Here is an 18,042-nt window from a genome sequence, read left to right as displayed (position 1 = left end):
CACAGAGACACAGTCAAACATGAAATCACTCTGAGCTGTCTCTGTCTCTCCTGTACTCACCTGTAACATCACCATTGGGGCCCCTGCCCCGGGTCCCAGGCTTCACACTCTGTGGACGGTTCATGTTGATCTGGGCTCAGAGTGTTTGTGAAGTTCAGTCAGGACCGCTGCCAGGAACAGGTGGAAGTAGGACAGTAGGTCATCCCCCAGACTGAGCCATCTGATCGGGTAACTCATCTGTAGGATTGCTTTGGTCAAATTCAGACACATGACCTTCATCATAGATGCCGTCTATTCATCAGACACTAGTTTTATTTCTGGATGTCATCTTTCTCAGGCTGCATGTGTTCCTTAGTGTTAAAGAATGTAAGGTGTCTGTAAGTAGTATTCAGTCAGCTCCTCATTAGCACAGGAACTCTGGGGAGAGAACTCCCTGGGGCAAAGTTCTACACATGGGAACTGAGTCATGACAAAGTAAGAGAAGAGGTACATCGAGAACGAGATAGAGTAGAGGGACTCACTGAGTCGTGATGATGTGTGAGGGTAGAGGTACAGGGAGAACGAGGAAGAGGAGTTCTAGTCGGTACAAAAGGAGGAGGGTCTTCATATGCCCATTAGGACAACCTGATAAGGAGGAGGAGTTACAATAGTGAAGCCAGGAAGTGACAAATTCATGAACCAATTTTTCAGCATCATTTTGAAACCAATTAGATTTTTGTAATCGTATGTTAGTGAAATGGGGCTGATCCTGAGATTTGCATTATGTGGGACTCAAAGAACCGGTCCTGATCAGAGTCGACTTTCAGGGTTCTTACAGTGTTACTAGACATTACAGCTCATCCACAATTTAATGCGTCATTGGGTTTAAAGAGTGAGTGTAATAGCTGTCATAGTTAGTTTTGTGTTCTCTGAATGTTTCCTAGAGGGAGAAAGAAAAGAAACGGCCTCAACACTGATTTTTGTGAAACTCCATAGTCAACTTTGGTGTAAACAGAAGAGTCGTGTGTATAACTGAGTTCAGTTTGATAAGAAGGATTTAAACCAGCGTAACGCCGTTCCTTTAACGTCTGTAATCCTGCTCTCTCTAGGATCTGAACGGTCGAAGGCCGCACCGAGATCCAACAGAAGCACTGACAAATGTTCAGACCTTTGACTGCGCTGAGATGTTTTCAGAAACCTGACTGTAACACTTGGGATGAATTGTTATTTCGTGCTTGTTGCCACTTTCCCCTGAGAGTTTAGGTTTAAAGGGAATGGTATGTGCCAGCCTGTACTTTGAACCTCAGGTCAAGTGTTGGCTTTTGAAGACGTATGTAGATGGTAGATGTTTCTGAATGTCCTCTCTAATGGCTATACTTTTTTAAATACAAATCTTCATGAAATCATTACTAGTTAGGCCTATGGGAATATGATGTTGAATCGAGTTCTGACCCGGTGTCAGCCTGGTTAGTGTGGAAGAGAAGGACCTTGTATGTTGTGAATTGAGTTCTATTTCCTCTCTAGTCAGCAAACGTTTTGTCTCAGTTTGGAGACTGTACCTTGGTACTAAATCTGTTTCAGAGGAGCTGAAACCAGAATGTTTCCCATCCGTTCTGATAAGGTTGAGCGAGTGGTGAGTTTGTGAAGAACTGAGGTGAACTAAAGAATCATCTACTCTAGAAGGACTCTGCACTGAGTCCAGAGCTGAGGGCATCACTTCAATAAATTTTACTGGGACAGACAGCAATGGTTTCACTTTATTCCAGGATAAATGAGACAGACTAACAAATAAGCTTTCAAATAATTTGTAGTTCAACTGAGGCTCCAGATTAATTATTTGGGCTGAGTTGTAAATGGCAGCAACACCTCCTCCTCTGCCAGCATGTCGCCGGATGTGGGTACTGGTCCAGCTTGGCAGACTGGATTGGTTTAAATGAACATATTCATCACAAGAGAGCCACGTTTTCATCAAAGAAAATCGATCAATATCTTGATCTGTTATCAGTTCATTTATTGTTAGAACTGTGGATGACAGAGAGCTAATGTTTCAGAGTGCACATGTGATTTTCTAACACCACATTGGATTTTCTTGTTATTTGTAGTAACGGCGTTGGTTGTTGATTCTTTCTAACACGAGAACAGAACTAGTAACCAAGACTTGGTGTCTGTCATATAGAAATTGCCGGCAAATATCTAATTTGTGAATGAAAATTAAGTTTAAATATTAAGTTTAACACGTTGGGTTAGCGTAGCTTAGCACACAGACTGTGTTCTCAACCTGTTTGAATGTGACAGTCTCCCATTGTGGCCGTGACTGATGTCTGCGGTAACGAGTCTAACGATGAGTCAAGCTGCTGTGACACCTATCGACCAGTAGAGGTCCTCGCTAATGAGAACAGGGTGATAAATCGTGCGTGGCCGACAGAAGGAGAGGTGTTCTTATTAAAGTGAGGCCATCAGATGGAGGTCCAGGAATGAGTCTCCCTCCCCTTTGTCTAATCATCACATCGTTCCTCCTCCGTCTCCTGAAGCCTCATTGGACGTAATTACAGGCAGTGACACCTCAACCTTTTCCTTCACATTGCTGAACCTCCCTGGAAGTAGACGAGTGAAACACACCAAACCCATTACGCTGCTTTGCTGCCTGCGGCCCGGAGCTCTTTCTCATTACAATACCTGTGCAGAGGCTCAGCAGGAGTGTGTGTGGACCTCAGGGGAATGCCCACACTCCATCCCATTTCAGGTTGTAAGGTAATTAAAGCTGTGGAGCAGATGGTGTAAACTTGATCTGGACATAATGAGATGGTGAACAGTGAGACAAACCGGACATGGCGGAGCAGCTGTTGGGGTGTGAGACGACGAGCATTCAGGGAGTGGGCTTTAGACCCACATGAAGACTTTAGAGCTGTGACAGAAGCAACTGAATCAGGTGGTGTTTACTCCCCTCCATGCTGACTGGGAGTGGATCAAGCCGTGCCAGCACAGTGTTCCAGTCATCTCATCTTGCCAGGTGGTTTTTTGGTAAACACCAAAATCCTCTGCACCTGTTGCCAGAGCGCTTTTCCTTCCTCCAAACCTAACCAACCCATCTCTAACTGACACTGACAAACAAAAAATACACAGCTCTAGCCTCACCAGAGTGGGAACCTTTCCAGGTTCAGTAAAAACATACAAACAAATACGCTCAAAAAGCAGAATCACTTTGGATCTCCAACACAGAGATGTTTCGCTCTCCCGTTGTGCCTAGAGGAAGAAAAAGGCTGAGACCAGAGGAGGCTGCAGCTCCCAGACGTGAGGAGGTGAAGTTCGGGGATGTGAGGCTCTACCTGGTGGAGAGGAAGATGGGCCGCAGCAGGAGAAGCTTTCTGACCCAGCTGGCCAGGTCAAAGGGTTTCATTGTGGAAGACGTCCTCAGGTTAGGAAAAGCTTGATATTCAATTTACTCTGTCTGAGCAAGGCCAACAGTTGTTCTGACTGTGAAGCTCTAGGGAACACCAGCCCAGAGCTCAGGCAGCTCTTAGAGCCTCACTGCAGTTTGGCTGGAGAGAACCTCTGACAGATGAAGGATGGACCTGACGGAGGAGGAGAGGTTCAAGCTGAAGGTCTAGGTTAATCAAGATGTTCGTATTCATCAACTCTGAGTTTTTCTTCAGCGATGACGTTGATATCTTCATTCTTATGAAGCATATATACAAGTTCACAGTAGTCAGCTCAGCCCTGTGACGCGGAATACTCTTAGTTAGGGTGAAAAAACTGATCAAGGTACTGAGCTCAAACTTCATGAGGTTAGACTGGATGCACATTTACACAAAAAAGATAAAAACCATAAATATATCATAGTACATTTAACCAAATTAGAACCTTTGTGTTGGTTAATAGATCTATACATCCCCCTTCTGTCGTATTTTACTTTTTACATCCCGCTTCAAAGCGGTGATGTGTAGTAATTGTGAGTGTTTGTGTGTTTGTTCATCCGTCTGTTCGTTCGTATGTCCACCAAGTATCTTCACAACCGCTGCAGATGAAACCAAAAGCTCATGACTCAGGCAGCAGAGGGGATGAAAATTAGATGATGACCCTGACCTTGAGAAAACTACATCAAGGTCAAATTTCAACTACACTCAGGAAACAGAAGAGATAGAAAGACGAGGGAGAAGGCCAGTGTGAGTAAGACCATAGATCAAAGCTACTTCTTTAATCAATGACAGTAGGTCAGAGCACTAGCTTTGTTCTTTGACCTATGCGGGTAGGTCAGGGTAAAATGTTGAATTCAGGGATGTTGCAGTCTGTAACTGCCCTGTTAGTACTTAGTTTGTGTACTTAACTCCCTAAAGAAAAGATAAAAATAGTGTCTTCTTCTTCTTCTTCTTCTTCTTCTTCTTCCTGAATAACTTTAGGAACATCTGGTGTTACTAAAATGTCCTATGCACTTTGGTTGATGACCACCTCACTTTTGCAAACTTCCTGTTATAATGCACTAATTTTTATATTATATTTCCCTTTGTTTCTTGGTGTTTAATGTTTTTGAGTGTTTAGTGTTTTTGAAATTTCATCTAATGAAAAATTGTAAAATGTTCTAAATGTTCTAAATGTTAAATGTGATTGGAGTTTTTTTGGAAAAGATCTTCTGAGGCACTTAAATGCTTTCATCTAATGTAAAACTGCAAAATGTTTGAATGAGATTAAAGTGTTTTTGCAAAAAAAAACAAAAAACTTCTTCTTCTTCTTCTAAATGTCAGGTTACTACTTACACTACGGACCTTGAATGTGACAGAAAAGTGATCATGACCTGTTTAACTTGACCTCATGTGTTGGAGGTGTCTGGATGAGTCATTATCCATCTTAGAACACATGTAGCTTGTTTTGGGGTATGGGTACCTGTGGCCTCCTGAAGGTAACACGGGGGTGTGTATCCATCTCTGCTCTACCCTTTAAGCACGTTGAAGAAGCTCTGTGGCCGGTCCCGGCTTCGCTGCAGGAAAGGGATCAGGGCAAACTTTTTAATGAGTTTGACAAAACTTTTGCTGTACGTCAAGCTGCACTAAGGAGAGATATTTTCTAAGTTGGTTCTTTGGAATGATGAATCGTCTATTGTACGATAATTTTAGAGGCAGTACTCCTTAATTTTTCCCATCTCTAATTGAAAGCATCTTTTACATTCCAGAATGTGAGCGGAAGCAGAAACACTGTTTCTTTATCTCTTTATTGCCGTATATTTTTGGCATAGACATGAGAGGATCAGTGGAGTAGCTGCTAATGAGGACGAACCTCCTGGTTCTGGTCAGGGTCAGAGGTCAGGGTCAGGGGTCAGGGTGGCATTTAAGTTGTTAGGGTTATGGTATCAACACTGTAGGGAAGCCACAGCAGGGGTGGCAGCCCGAAGTATGTGTGTGTGTTTCTTCACAGTAAGGGCAGTGAATAAATATGGAAGTCGGTTTGTCATTGGGCTGAAGGTGCTCACAGCACCAGAGGAACCAACATGTGTGTGTGTTATTACGTAAACGTGTATCTGTGTGTGTGCCAGCCATGCACCACATGGGCGATGGCAGCGTTCCCAGACACACAGCTTGAGTTCCGCTGTGTTTACTCTTGGCTTGATGCGATTGTTTGAAACTAACGACAGGAAGTGGAGGGGCTCACCTCAAACCGACGATGATTCAGAGACCAGCTGCAGTCGAGAGCAGCGCCTCCTGGAGGGAGTCGCTCCAAACGTACAGGAACCGCCTGGAGTCTGATCGGCACACACTTTATTACGTGTGGAGTGAGAAACCACACACACACACACACACACACACACACACACACACACACATGCTCTCTGGCCGGTGATTCCTCATAAGTCATCCTTAACCGCTGTGCTACTTTGGTCGTGTACTGTTTGGTTGTATTCTAATTTCATGATATGTAATGTTTGCAGTCATGTGGGCTAATGGCTACCCAACAGTAATTGTGTACATTAGTTCAGTATTTGTATTTTGACGCTGGGTTCTTCATTAGCTCGTTTCTCGTTTCTTTTACGTAGGATTCTGGTCTTTTCGTGCGTCTGTTGGAGCGGCTGGAGGATGTGACGACATGCTGCACAGGGCCCGGACCGGCAGTCACCTCCACCTGCCTTCCATACTTGGGGCGCTCCAACCCCAACGTTTCCTCAGTCTCAGCAACTCTCAATGACTTGGTAGCTGAAATAGTGTTGCTAGGAGACCTTACTAGCTGTGGCTAATGGCGTTCTTTATTGCTGATGTGAGAAAGGTTTGCTGATAACATTTGTTCATCTCCATTGATTAGACATGGAAGCAGTTCTACCTTAATGACTTTATAAATACATTAATAGAATGTGATTATTGTCTGTGTAGAATGACGTCAGGCTGCTATGTCGTGAGATGAGCCGCCCCTTGGTGTAAAAGTCTGTTGGCTGCTGAGGCCGAACCACATCGAGGCAAAAGGGAGTGTATAGTTTAAGATCTTTACTTGGTTCCAACAACAACAAAGCCCCTGGGTGTTGATTTCCCACAGCCCACTCTCTTACTACGATGGTCAGAAGACTGTTCACAGGACAGAAGACTGTTCTGGGGACGAGGGGTGTGAATGTGTGAGCGATCCATGTCTTCACGCTGAAAAGGGCTCTTTTTAAGCACCAGCCATCGGTCTCTAGCCGGGGATGCTGCACACAGAGGATCAGTTTCGCCAGTGATTCGGCCAATTATGCTGCCAGCCGGAGCTCAGCTGGCTCACGTCTTAAGGAGTATCTGGACCAATTTGCCCACACCAGGAGAGAAGAAGAGAAGGTGTGCTGAGGCATTATGAATGGCTGAGTGCCCTGATTGGTTATGGAACTTGGACTAATAGCAGGGGGCAGAGGGGAGGGGGGGCAATAAAAAATAGTTCCAGTGGAGCTGTAGGAGGCACTGCTTGAATGAGTTATGCTATCAAATAGTGAAGGGAGGCGCTGAGAGGCTGATTGTTATGTGTACTCCCGGACCGCATGAATCAGACCATGATGCAGAGATCTAAGCTGCATTCCAACAGCTTCACTGGAGCCTCTGAGCTCTCCAAAGACCACTGAGAGCAAGACAAGGCAGTTATTTCTGTTAAATCAAGCAGTGAAGACTACCGTTCAATCAAACCTTTGAAGATGACTACCAGTCTTCGATACAGCATCAGGCTATCTGTAAGTATTATTTATTAGGATGACTCTAATTGCCTGAATCAGTATCTTACATGAGCTGTTCAGTCAGAATAAATTGACACAAACACACAGTGTAATTTTCTGGATGTGTGTTCCTTGTGCTCTTTTCATTGGTTTCAACTGATATCGCATGCTCCTACACTCCAATGAGAAGTTATGAATATTGATTTTAATATCAAATAGCAGATTGGGGATCATTCTGTTGTGATCACTGCCTAAAAGCTCAGGATTTCATGAAATTAATACATCGAAGCAATTTTTCAAGTGTATGTACTTCCAAAACCATAGAGTCAGATGTTCATACGTACCAATAAATCACCTTAACCAGTGGAAACAGTAGAAATCAAATAATTCCCTTTAGCCCCACGTCACGGGTCCATTCTGCTTCTGTCGGACTTATGCATGTTCACAGACAGCAAACACCTACTATGGTCAGACCAACAAAGTTTAACTGCTGGAGCAGAGGTGAGGTAGACCCTGGACAAAGAGTCAGGTCAACACAGGGCGACACATCGAAGGAAAAACCATCACAATTTACAGTTTAATGTGGTGGGAGGAACCGGAGAACCGCAGCAGACATGTGGAGATCAGGACATTCCAGGTCCTCAGGAGCTTCTGGCCAGCAGGCAGCAGTGCAGTGCCCACTGCACACAGATTAACACAATTAATGAAAACCTCCATGGAATTGATTGTATTTAATTAGAATATTTCATATTATATCGAATGTCAGTCAGTTGTCCTAACTAATTTTGTAATATTAATACTGGCTCAAGTGTCACCTTGAACCAGTAACGCTCATTAATTTTACTAATACCTTCAGTCCAGGCTGGACCAGGCCCAGATAAACACTCTTATCTCAGTCTATCCAATGCCTGCTCTTCTGCCAGTCCGTCTTGTCCGTATGTCTCTCGTTCTAAAACACTTCTCTTAATGTGTTTTGGTCCAAAGTTCACTCCTGTTTTGTTTTGTCCTGACAATAAACTAGTCCTGAAGTGTTCAAAAAGATTTTTTGTTTGGTAGCTCATTTAGTGTCTAAAGGCCAATTTCCCATCAACAGATGGTGGGGATCAGTGATCATAATGGACACTGAACTCGTTCTCAACAAAATCACCTGGCGGTCAGAGGCACAGCTCGGAGTTACGCGTCATTCTTGTTTCTAATCAGCTCTCTGGTGTTCCAAAGTGGTAACGGAGTTGACCTCCTGTTCTATAGTTCAGGTTATAGTGTCTGTCCAAGTTCAGAGCGAGTCTGAGGGACACCCCCCCCCCCACCAACCTCTCCCAGCAGAGGAGCTCCTTCAGCGGCAGACTGTTGAGAGGCTGAGGTCCTCCTTTGTGCCCCGTGCCATCGGGGGTACAATGAGACACTCAGGAGGTGGAATGGGGGGAGGAGACAGACTTGAGCTACACTTGTGGTGGAACCCGGGTGTCAATGGGATTATGATATATCTCATGTCATGATAGATGTGCCGGCCCACCACGGGGGCCTCCAGCTCGCTGTCTGTTCCTGCTTTTTTATAATTTTGCTCATTTATGTGTTTTATTTGCATTTGTTTAGTTGTGTTATTATATATTTTTTATTGATATTTTCCTTTTCCTAGAGCGATTCATCCATCAATATCATAATTTATGTTGTGTTTAATATTTACTTGGTACTTTGGTGCAGAACTTGCTTCATAAACAGACCGACTCTCCTCTTTCCATGTCCTCTACCTCCACAGTGAGGACGTCACCCACGTGGTGTCCGAGGGAAGCCAGGCTTCATCTCTGTGGAAATGGCTCAAGGAGAGCGCCCTGAAGAATCTGCCCAGCATTCACGTGTTGGACATCAGTTGGTTCACTGACAGCATGAAGCAGGGGAGACCTGTTGCTATGGAGACCAAACACATCATCAAGGTTTGTTAAGTCTAACCATTGTTGAGTTAATGGGTGGATGTATGGATACACAAATGGATGGATGGAAGGATGGATCTGTATCGAGGGGCCTCGATCAATGGCAGGGGGCTCAGAGGCGCTAAGCAGAGGTGGACACCTTCTGAAAGCCTCCATGGGGAGGGGTTCCCAGCATGTCCTGCTGGAGGAGACCTCAGGGAAGACCTAGGACACGCAGGAGAACTGCGTGCCTCACTTAGTGCCTCTTCCCACACACACACACACACACACACACACACACACACACACACACACACACACACACACACACACACACACACTTACAGTTGTCGACAAAACAACTGTACATTTCATACATTAGCGACATCACTGTTGGTTGGCAGCTCAGACGAACTGGAACTCTTTGGCTGCTGCTTCTGGAGCCACTGCCGGCCACAGACTCCTCTCCCAGCTGACACTCACAGAAACACGTCTCCCTGGTGGATTACACCAGTGTTTGGCAGTGTATGCTTCCAAAATATACCAATATGTTGCTTCCTGTTCGCCCCTCTGTGGAGAGTGAAGAAACTGGTGATGGAACTCTTCACAACTCCTTTGCGTTTCTTCCCAGCAGTCTGACAGCATTATTTTCCCTCTGACATGTGTCATACTTGTTCCTCCGTGTGGAATGCTTCTGTCATGCTCTAGCATTGTTTCTGTCACGGTTCAGGGTTGGCCTGCTGTGCTGGGGCGTGGCAGGAGGAGAGGCCGAGCTGTTGGGCGGAGTCTCGTCTCCACACCTGTCCCTCATCTCAACACCTGTGCCTGATCAGGCTGATTAGCCTGAGGCTGTTTAAGCCGGCTTCTGTTTTTGGTTTGGTGCCAGATTGTTTTTACCCCCGACTAGTGATGTCTGAGTGGCACCCTGTGGGGCTTTGAACCGTTTTGGACAATTGTGCTGAAAACTTTCTTTACTGTGTGAGTTGAACAGGATGATTAGTGTCACTGGAAAAAAACAGGGTCTCTGTTGTGAGATCAAGTCTGAATCCTGAGACGTGATCACAGCAGCTCCACCGGGTTCATCCTCACGTCTGGATTGGTAACGCCTCATCACTGATGACGTGTTGTTACTGTACGTCAGGTGCTGGAACAAAGAAAACACCTCACCTGTACAGTTAAAATGTGTGTGTGGTTTATTATATTCTACAGAGCCTGAAAATAAGTTTCTTAGAAAGCAAAATCTACTTTGTTCGGCGGCACCAGTTCTAAATGTTCCCAGACGGGAGATCTCTTCCTGGTTGGATCCACTACAAAGCGATTAGAAAGCTAACCGTCAGCAATCGTAACACTAATCTGATCAATCCAGAAGGTATTGATTCGATAAGCAGCACACCTCACTGTTTTATCCATTTTAACACATCTGGGACCAACCGGTGTTTCAAATCCCCAACCACTGATCTGAACACTAAACTGGTTCACCTGGGGAATGAAGCGCTTCGTGTGTCAAACGTCATCAGTCATGTGGTTTTTCCTCGTTTGAAGCAGGAGACCACATTCTAGCTAAAGAAAACTGTCTTGAGCAAATCCTGGCACCATGGCTGTACTGTTGGGAGTAGAGGAGGATGTATCGTCAGTGAAGGGGCAGCTTCAGCTTCAGCACCAGCGTCCTCCCTCAGGAATTAAATGTCAATGAATCTTGTTCCACCCACTAGCCTGGGAGGATGTCATGTGAGACCATTTCACAGGAATTAACTCTGGAAAACAGGCTTGGAGAGTCTCCGAGGTCTGGGGGGGTCCTCTTCATCTCAGCAGATGGTGCACAGAGAAAACAAGGTGCAGTACTGCTGACGTTAGTCCCGTTACACCAAAGGTGGTGAGGACGCTGGAGAGAAGGCCAGGAGGGGGTACGCTGCCTCTGGACACCAACATTCAGACGTTCATACCTCGGGGAGCCGCTGTACTTCTGATTGGCAGAAAAACGGTGAAATGTATTGAAACTATTTCTGAAAAGAGGAAAGTCTTCTAGCAGAGAGTAAATGATCAACATTACTTCTGAAGAGTTCCACCCCAGCAGCGTGAAAGAGACAAGCGCTTTTCATGATCTCGTCAGACACCAGCTCCTTCTATGGGTCCCAGCAACACTTTGTGATGACGATCTCCCCATCTTTCTGCCTCCCTCTGTATGTTATCCCCCGCCCAATGAATGGGTAATTTTATGGACACACTGTACCCTTTTGTTATGCCTAATTGCCTGAAAGAATATTAATCTCGCATTGGCAATCCCTTTGACACGTACATCACAGAACAGAACCATTTCTTTACAGAATGAAAAGGCAATTTACAGGAGGAAAATTGGATGATGGCAAGCAGATTTGTAATGCCATGGGTTAGGTAGCGTAATGGATTTGGATGCCACCAGACTGTGAGATGAGTGTTGTTAGCCTGTTGCCCTGGAGACACAGTCATGAACAAACTTCTCAAACATCTACATTTTTATGTAATTCAATTTAGACTCTCTGCTCTGCACTAATCAGATCGTTTAACAGAAATTTGCATATCTTACCAAGCAACAATTTGCAAAAGAATTAAATAGATACATGAGTCTCTGTTTTCTGTGTGTTCAGGAATATGTGGTTATTTTTGTACACAGGAGATTGTGCCAACATTGCTGGAAGATTGTCCACCCACTGCCGCGGTTGCTGTGTCTCAATATGCCTGCCAGAGACGGACAACCACCCAAAACAACAAGATTTTCACAGTAAGACTCTGCTGTCTAACCTCTGGACACAACTTCACGTTCATCCACCGGAGGCAGAAGCTCTGACTTCGCTATATGAAACGCCTCCAATCTGTTCTGCTCTAATTAGACGCTTGGCTTGCTTCACTCACCAGCGACACAACTCCACAAAAAGACATTAACCTGCAAATGAGCAGCATCTGCAGCTGGCGAGGTGCAGCAGCTGACATGCCCACAGTTCTTGGCACAGAAGCTGGACAGACACGCCCTAAGGCGGCGTGTGGTGCGCCAAGATTGCCAACGGACGTGACACCTTTTACAAGCAAAGATGAATGTGTCCCTCTGCCATCTGCTGGGGAGTTCAGGAGTAGACATGTCTATTATTCAGCTTAGAGACTGAAGAAGTACCACAGCAAATAATACAATATTAAATGACATAGAGAACAAGTAAATAACTTTATTCTAATACACTGTGATTAATAGGAAATCTTACAGACAGAGAAACACATTTAACATCAGTTTGAACTCCTGTTTAGTCCTGATTCTGGTACCCAGTAAGAGAAGAGGAATAGGATGTGGAATATCACCATGAGGTGACTGACAAGAGTGTGTGTGTGTGTGTGTGTGTGTGTGTGTGTGTGTGTGTGTGTGTGTGTGTGTGTGTGTGTGTGTGTGTGGCTGATCAGTGATGTTTACTGTAGGTCACATGTGTCAAACTCAAGGCCCGGGGGCCACATGTGGCCCTCCACATCATTTTACGTGGCCCACGAGAGAATAAAAGGTCAGAGTGTCTAAAAATAAATAGGTCAAAAGAATGCTTTGACCAAAACTACATTTCCCAGAATGCAGTAATTAAGCTCTTTAATTAGGTTATAACATTTTTTTTTCATTATCTGATAAATTAAAACGATTTATGTTATAACAGAGAAACAAACATATTTTCTCTTCAACTGTAATATTTGTAACTTGAATAAGTAATAAATTCAGTTACATTATTTTACATTGGGTTACATTTAGTTACATTTATAACAATGGATTAGATTTGGTGAAAATGAGTTTGAGACCCCTGCTGTAGGTAATGACTCTGATGTTAGGTATTAGGTAATGACTCTGATGTTCGGTATTAGGTAATGACTCTGATGTTTGGTATTAGGTAATGACTCTGATGTTTGGTATTAGGTAATGACTCTGATGTTAGGTATTAGGTAATGACTCTGATGTTTGGTATTAGGTAATGACTCTGATGTTAGGTATTAGGTAATGACTCTGATGTTAGGTATTAGGTAATGACTCTGATGTTCGGTATTAGGTAATGACTCTGATGTTTGGTATTAGGTAACGACTCTGATGTTTGGTATTAGGTAATGACTCTGATGTTCGGTATTAGGTAATGACTCTGATGTTCGGTATTAGGTAATGACTCTGATGTTCGGTATTAGGTAATGACTCTGATGTTAGGTATTAGGTAATGACTCTGATGTTAGGTATTAGGTAATGACTCTGATGTTCGGTATTAGGTAATGACTCTGATGTTAGGTATTAGGTAATGACTCTGATGTTCGGTATTAGGTAATGACTCTGATGTTCGGTATTAGGTAATGACTCTGATGTTCGGTATTAGGTAATGACTCTGATGTTCGGTATTAGGTAATGGCTCTGATGTTCGGTATTAGGTAACGACTGATGTTTACTGTTGGTAATACCTTTGATGTTTAAAATTACGTTGATGTTTGTTGTAGGTAATAGGTTTGATGTTTACTGTTTAGGTAATGGCTCTGATGTTTTCGTGTTAACTGTAGGTAATGGCTTTGATGTTTACTGTAGGTAATGGTTTTGATGTTAACTGTAGGTAATGGCTTTGATGTTTACTGTAGATAATGACTTTGATGTTTGCTGTAGGTAATGGCTTTAAACTCAGGCTGACATAGACCTTACATGAGCTGGTATCCATGCAGTCCTTGTGGACAACAGGCGGAGGTGGGAATACCCACACACCCCTCACCCTGGGACAGTAGCTTGTTATTTCCTTCTTGCCACAGCAGCAGCTCCATATTTATCAGTCCCCCTCCATTCTTCTCTGCCTGTGATTAAGTCAGGATCCCCACACAGACACATCTAAGAAGACTTTCTGATCAGAGAGAAAAGCTGTTGCTGAAATGTTACATTACACACTGAACCAGAATGTCACAGGACACACATGACACTATAAATGTGTGAGACTGGATCGGTGGCATCACAGTAGGAGCAGGCAAAAACGTGTGGTTAAATGACTGGTTCTTGGGAAGGCAAGGCTTAGCTTAGTGATTATGGACGACCCACCAGATGCTTCAGAGACAGTGCAGGAAGGCTTATACCTGACATACACTGATGATAGATAGATGTACATGTTCTGGTAGTTCAGGAGAAATGTGTTGGTGTGTATGAAGTATCCATGACAACAGGAGAGAACCTTGAATTATGTCCTGGTTTTGGTGTGCTGTTGCAGTTTTTCCATCTCTGGTAGGACTGTGATGGTGCTGCTAAATCAGCAGGAGTGTTAGGAGCTGAGGGCAAAGGACTAGCAAGATCCTAAAGGACACTTTTGTTCTCGGTCTCCTGCTTCCGTGGAGGTTACATAAGAGTTAGAAGGTCTTAGTAAGTCTGAACAGGGCTTCTATTCAAACGCAGTGAGCGACGTTCACGTCCAAGGATGACTTACAGTTAAGAGGCAAGGAATGTTGCTAGAAGGCGTCTTTAGGAAGCGGCCAGTGCTAGTCTTTCTGCTGAGCCTGAAGCGGCAGGAGTCTTAGGAGGACAAACATCAAAACAAAACACAACGACCATTTTGATACCTTTGGTACCAGTTTTAGTTTTTCTGCATTGATTCCAAATTAATAAAATAAATCCTTTTATCTTTCATCATCTCCCATTCATTACACAGTCATTTATCAGTTAAATAACTGTTTCAATACACTTAATTCTCACAGATCTACCCTGTTTATGTTGTATTATTCAGTCCCATTATCTCCATTGAAATCATCTGTAAGTTCCTCATGACAAAACTAACATCAATGTCATTAGACATTTTTAGTGTACAGCTGCAAGGCAAATTACTTTGATTAGAGTAATTGATGAATAAATTCACATTACCCATAATCCCTACAAAATGAGGCAGAATGGATGAAACATCAACAGAGATTAAGACAGAAGAACCTCGTCAGTGGAAGAGAGAGCGGTTCAACGCAGTTAAACAGGAAGTGGTTCGACAGCTTTGTAATCACTGCAAAAGAAACACACTCCACGTCCGCGGCGACAGGTAGCTGCTCCGGTGGTGTGAGATGGTCCGCTGAGAATCTCAGCGGATTGACCCAGGTGAGGTGTCTCATGCTAATGACCCTCATTAGCATACAAAGGTGTAACTCACATCTCAACGACCCCTTTTGACACCCCCACCAACAATCGTTGAGGAGCCAGACGGGTTTAACGACGGTTGTTGTGAAAAGCACTGACCACACCCCACAGGGTCAATAATCTGACCCCACCCCACAGGGTCAATAATCTGACCACACCCCACAGGGTTAATAATCTGACCACACCCCACAGGGTCAATAATCTGACCCCACCCCACAGGGTTAATAATCTGACCACACCCCACAGGGTCAATAATCTGACCCCACCCCACAGGGTCAATAATCTGACCCCACCCCACAGGGCTAATAATCTGACCCCACCCCACAGGGTCAATAATCTGACCCCACCCCACAGGGTTAATAATCTGACCCCACCCCACAGGGTTAATAATCTGACCCCACCCCACAGGGTCAATAATCTGACCCCACCCCACAGGGTCAATAATCTGACCCCACCCCACAGGGCTAATAATCTGACCCCACCCCACAGGGTTAATAATCTGACCCCACCCCACAGGGTTAATAATCTGACCCAACCCCACAGGGTTAATAATCTGACCCCACCCCACAGGGTTAATAATCTGACCACACCCCACAGGGTTAATAATCTGACCCCACCCCACAGGGTTAATAATCTGACCACACCCCACAGGGTTAATAATCTGACCACACCCCACAGGGTCAATAATCTGACCCCACCCCACAGGGTCAATAATCTGACCCCACCCCACAGGGCTAATAATCTGACCCCACCCCACAGGGTTAATAATCTGACCCCACCCCACAGGGTTAATAATCTGACCCCACCCCACAGGGTTTATAATCTGACCCCACCCCACAGGGTTAATAATCTGACCACACCCCACAGGGTTAATAATCTGACCCCACCCCACAGGGTTAATAATCTGACCACACCCCACAGGGTTAATAATCTGACCCCACCCCACAGGGTTAATAATCTGACCACACCCCACAGGGTTAATAATCTGACCCCACCCCACAGGGTTAATAATCTGACCACACCCCACAGGGTTAATAATCTGACCACACCCCACAGGGTTAATAATCTGACCCCACCCCACAGGGTTAATAATCTGACCACACCCCACAGGGTTAATAATCTGGGACATGATCAGACCCCCTCTGAACTGAAGAAGTCTCTTGGATGAGAGACGAAACGTCTTCAACAACTTTCTTGACGTCCAGTGGATCGACTCAACAGCTTCTGATATTATCATTACTACTATTAACTACTGTTATCAACAGAATAACACGGTAAGAAGAAATAGGCTTTTAATACACACCGATTCTTTGTGTGAGTGGTTATGGTGTGTGTGTGTGTGTGTGTGTGTGTGTGTGTGTGTGTGTGTGTGTGTGTGTGTGTGTGTGTGTGTGTGTGTGTGTGTGTGTGTCCACCAGTCACATCTACACACTCCTGCTTTATCTGCTCATAGCCACGAGTCTCCTGCTGTCACAGCTTCACCGTCAGCCTGATAGACACCGACACAAAAACTGACATTTGTGTTTTAAATGATTGACGTGCAGCATTGAAAGACACACACACACACACACCCACACACACACACACACACACACACACACACACACACACACACACACACACACACACACACACACACACACACACACACACACACACACACACACTAACAAGGGTAGAGACAGCGTGGTGGTGAGAGAGGTTGACCATCTGAAGCTCCAGGCCTCCAGTGAATTGGAGGGATCAGAGCCACGGGTGACGAGCTGGATGGTGGGGGGTGGGGGGGCACCGAACCCCAAACACATCAGATCGATTCCCTTCATCTCTCTGTCATAACTGACATGGCAAACAGAGGTCAACCACCATCACTATCATTCATCCACATGAGTGAATGAGTGAGATCTGAAGAGTTTCAAAAACCGGAATTCACTTCTCAGCTTTTAGAACAGAAGCTGTAGGACAAACACCGACTCCGTTCTGCAGCAGACCTTGAATAGGGGCGGATGAATCCATCTCTGAGGTGTCCAGTAGCCTCGGTGGGGTCCATAACCTCCCTTCACCATGTCTTTTTGCACATTCAGAGAGACAGACTGCTGCGTGAACATGACTTGTAGGCATGTCTATAATATCTGGTGGGTGGGGGGTAAATAGGCCTGCTACATCACCGTCACTGTGCACCAGTCTCCCCCCACCAGCCCTGACTCCCCATTAGATGATGGTGTTGCACACATAGAGTGACTCCGTGCAGCGGCAGAGACGACAGCACAGGTCACTCCAACAATATCAACATCATTTGACTCACTTCAGTCGTTTTTGCTGCCAACCTGATCCCAACAAGCCGTGCACACATCACTGGTATCACTGGTGAACTAAATATAGTATATTTCCACACAGGACCATGTTATTTGTTTGTTAAAATATAAGTTCTGAAATAAAATACCAAGTTGTTCACCTGTTATGACCTGCTATGACCTTCCTCCCCCTCTAGGATGCCTTTGAGGTGCTTGCAGAGAGCTACGAATTCAACGAAATGGATGGCTGGTGCCTGGGCTTCAGGAGAGCTGCCTCTGTCCTGAAAAGCCTGCCCCAGATGGTGCAGAGCCTGGACTCCACTCACAACCTGCCCTGCCTGGGGAAACACGCTAAAGCTGTCATGGATGTAAGGCTCGGTGTTCGTGTGCAGGGTGTTCTCCTGATACTGGCAATGAGAAATTGTCTTCAGATGGGCAACCATGCTAGATGAGAAAGACAGGGAATGTTTTTTTGGATATAGTTGTAGAGTTTTGAGAGCAGGGGGGACGGATATCTGTGGAAAAGCCCATGAGGAATAATCTGTGTCCCGTCAGATGGCTGCTGTGGATAAACTTGTATTTTATTAG

At 44.9% G+C, this 18,042-nt stretch overlaps 1 protein-coding gene across 1 annotated transcript in view; it reads left to right on the top strand.

Moving 5' to 3' along the window:
• Positions 1–3,129: 3,129 nt before the first annotated feature.
• dntt (deoxynucleotidyltransferase, terminal) overlaps positions 3,130–18,042 on the top strand; it is a 74,761-nt gene continuing 59,848 nt past the window's right edge. Inside the window, exons 1-4 of the mRNA XM_068327473.1 lie at positions 3,130–3,394; positions 8,886–9,060; positions 11,687–11,794; positions 17,652–17,822. Coding sequence (XP_068183574.1) covers positions 3,201–3,394; positions 8,886–9,060; positions 11,687–11,794; positions 17,652–17,822 — 648 coding nt within the window. The 5' untranslated portion in view covers positions 3,130–3,200. The remainder of the gene's footprint in view (positions 3,395–8,885; positions 9,061–11,686; positions 11,795–17,651; positions 17,823–18,042) is intronic.

The sequence above is a fragment of the Antennarius striatus genome, chromosome 11 (genome assembly GCF_040054535.1).
Source record: "Antennarius striatus isolate MH-2024 chromosome 11, ASM4005453v1, whole genome shotgun sequence".
Lineage (NCBI taxonomy): Eukaryota > Metazoa > Chordata > Actinopteri > Lophiiformes > Antennariidae > Antennarius > Antennarius striatus.
The sequence above is the reverse complement of the archived record's forward strand: the minus strand, read 5'-3'. Positions and strand labels throughout refer to the sequence as shown.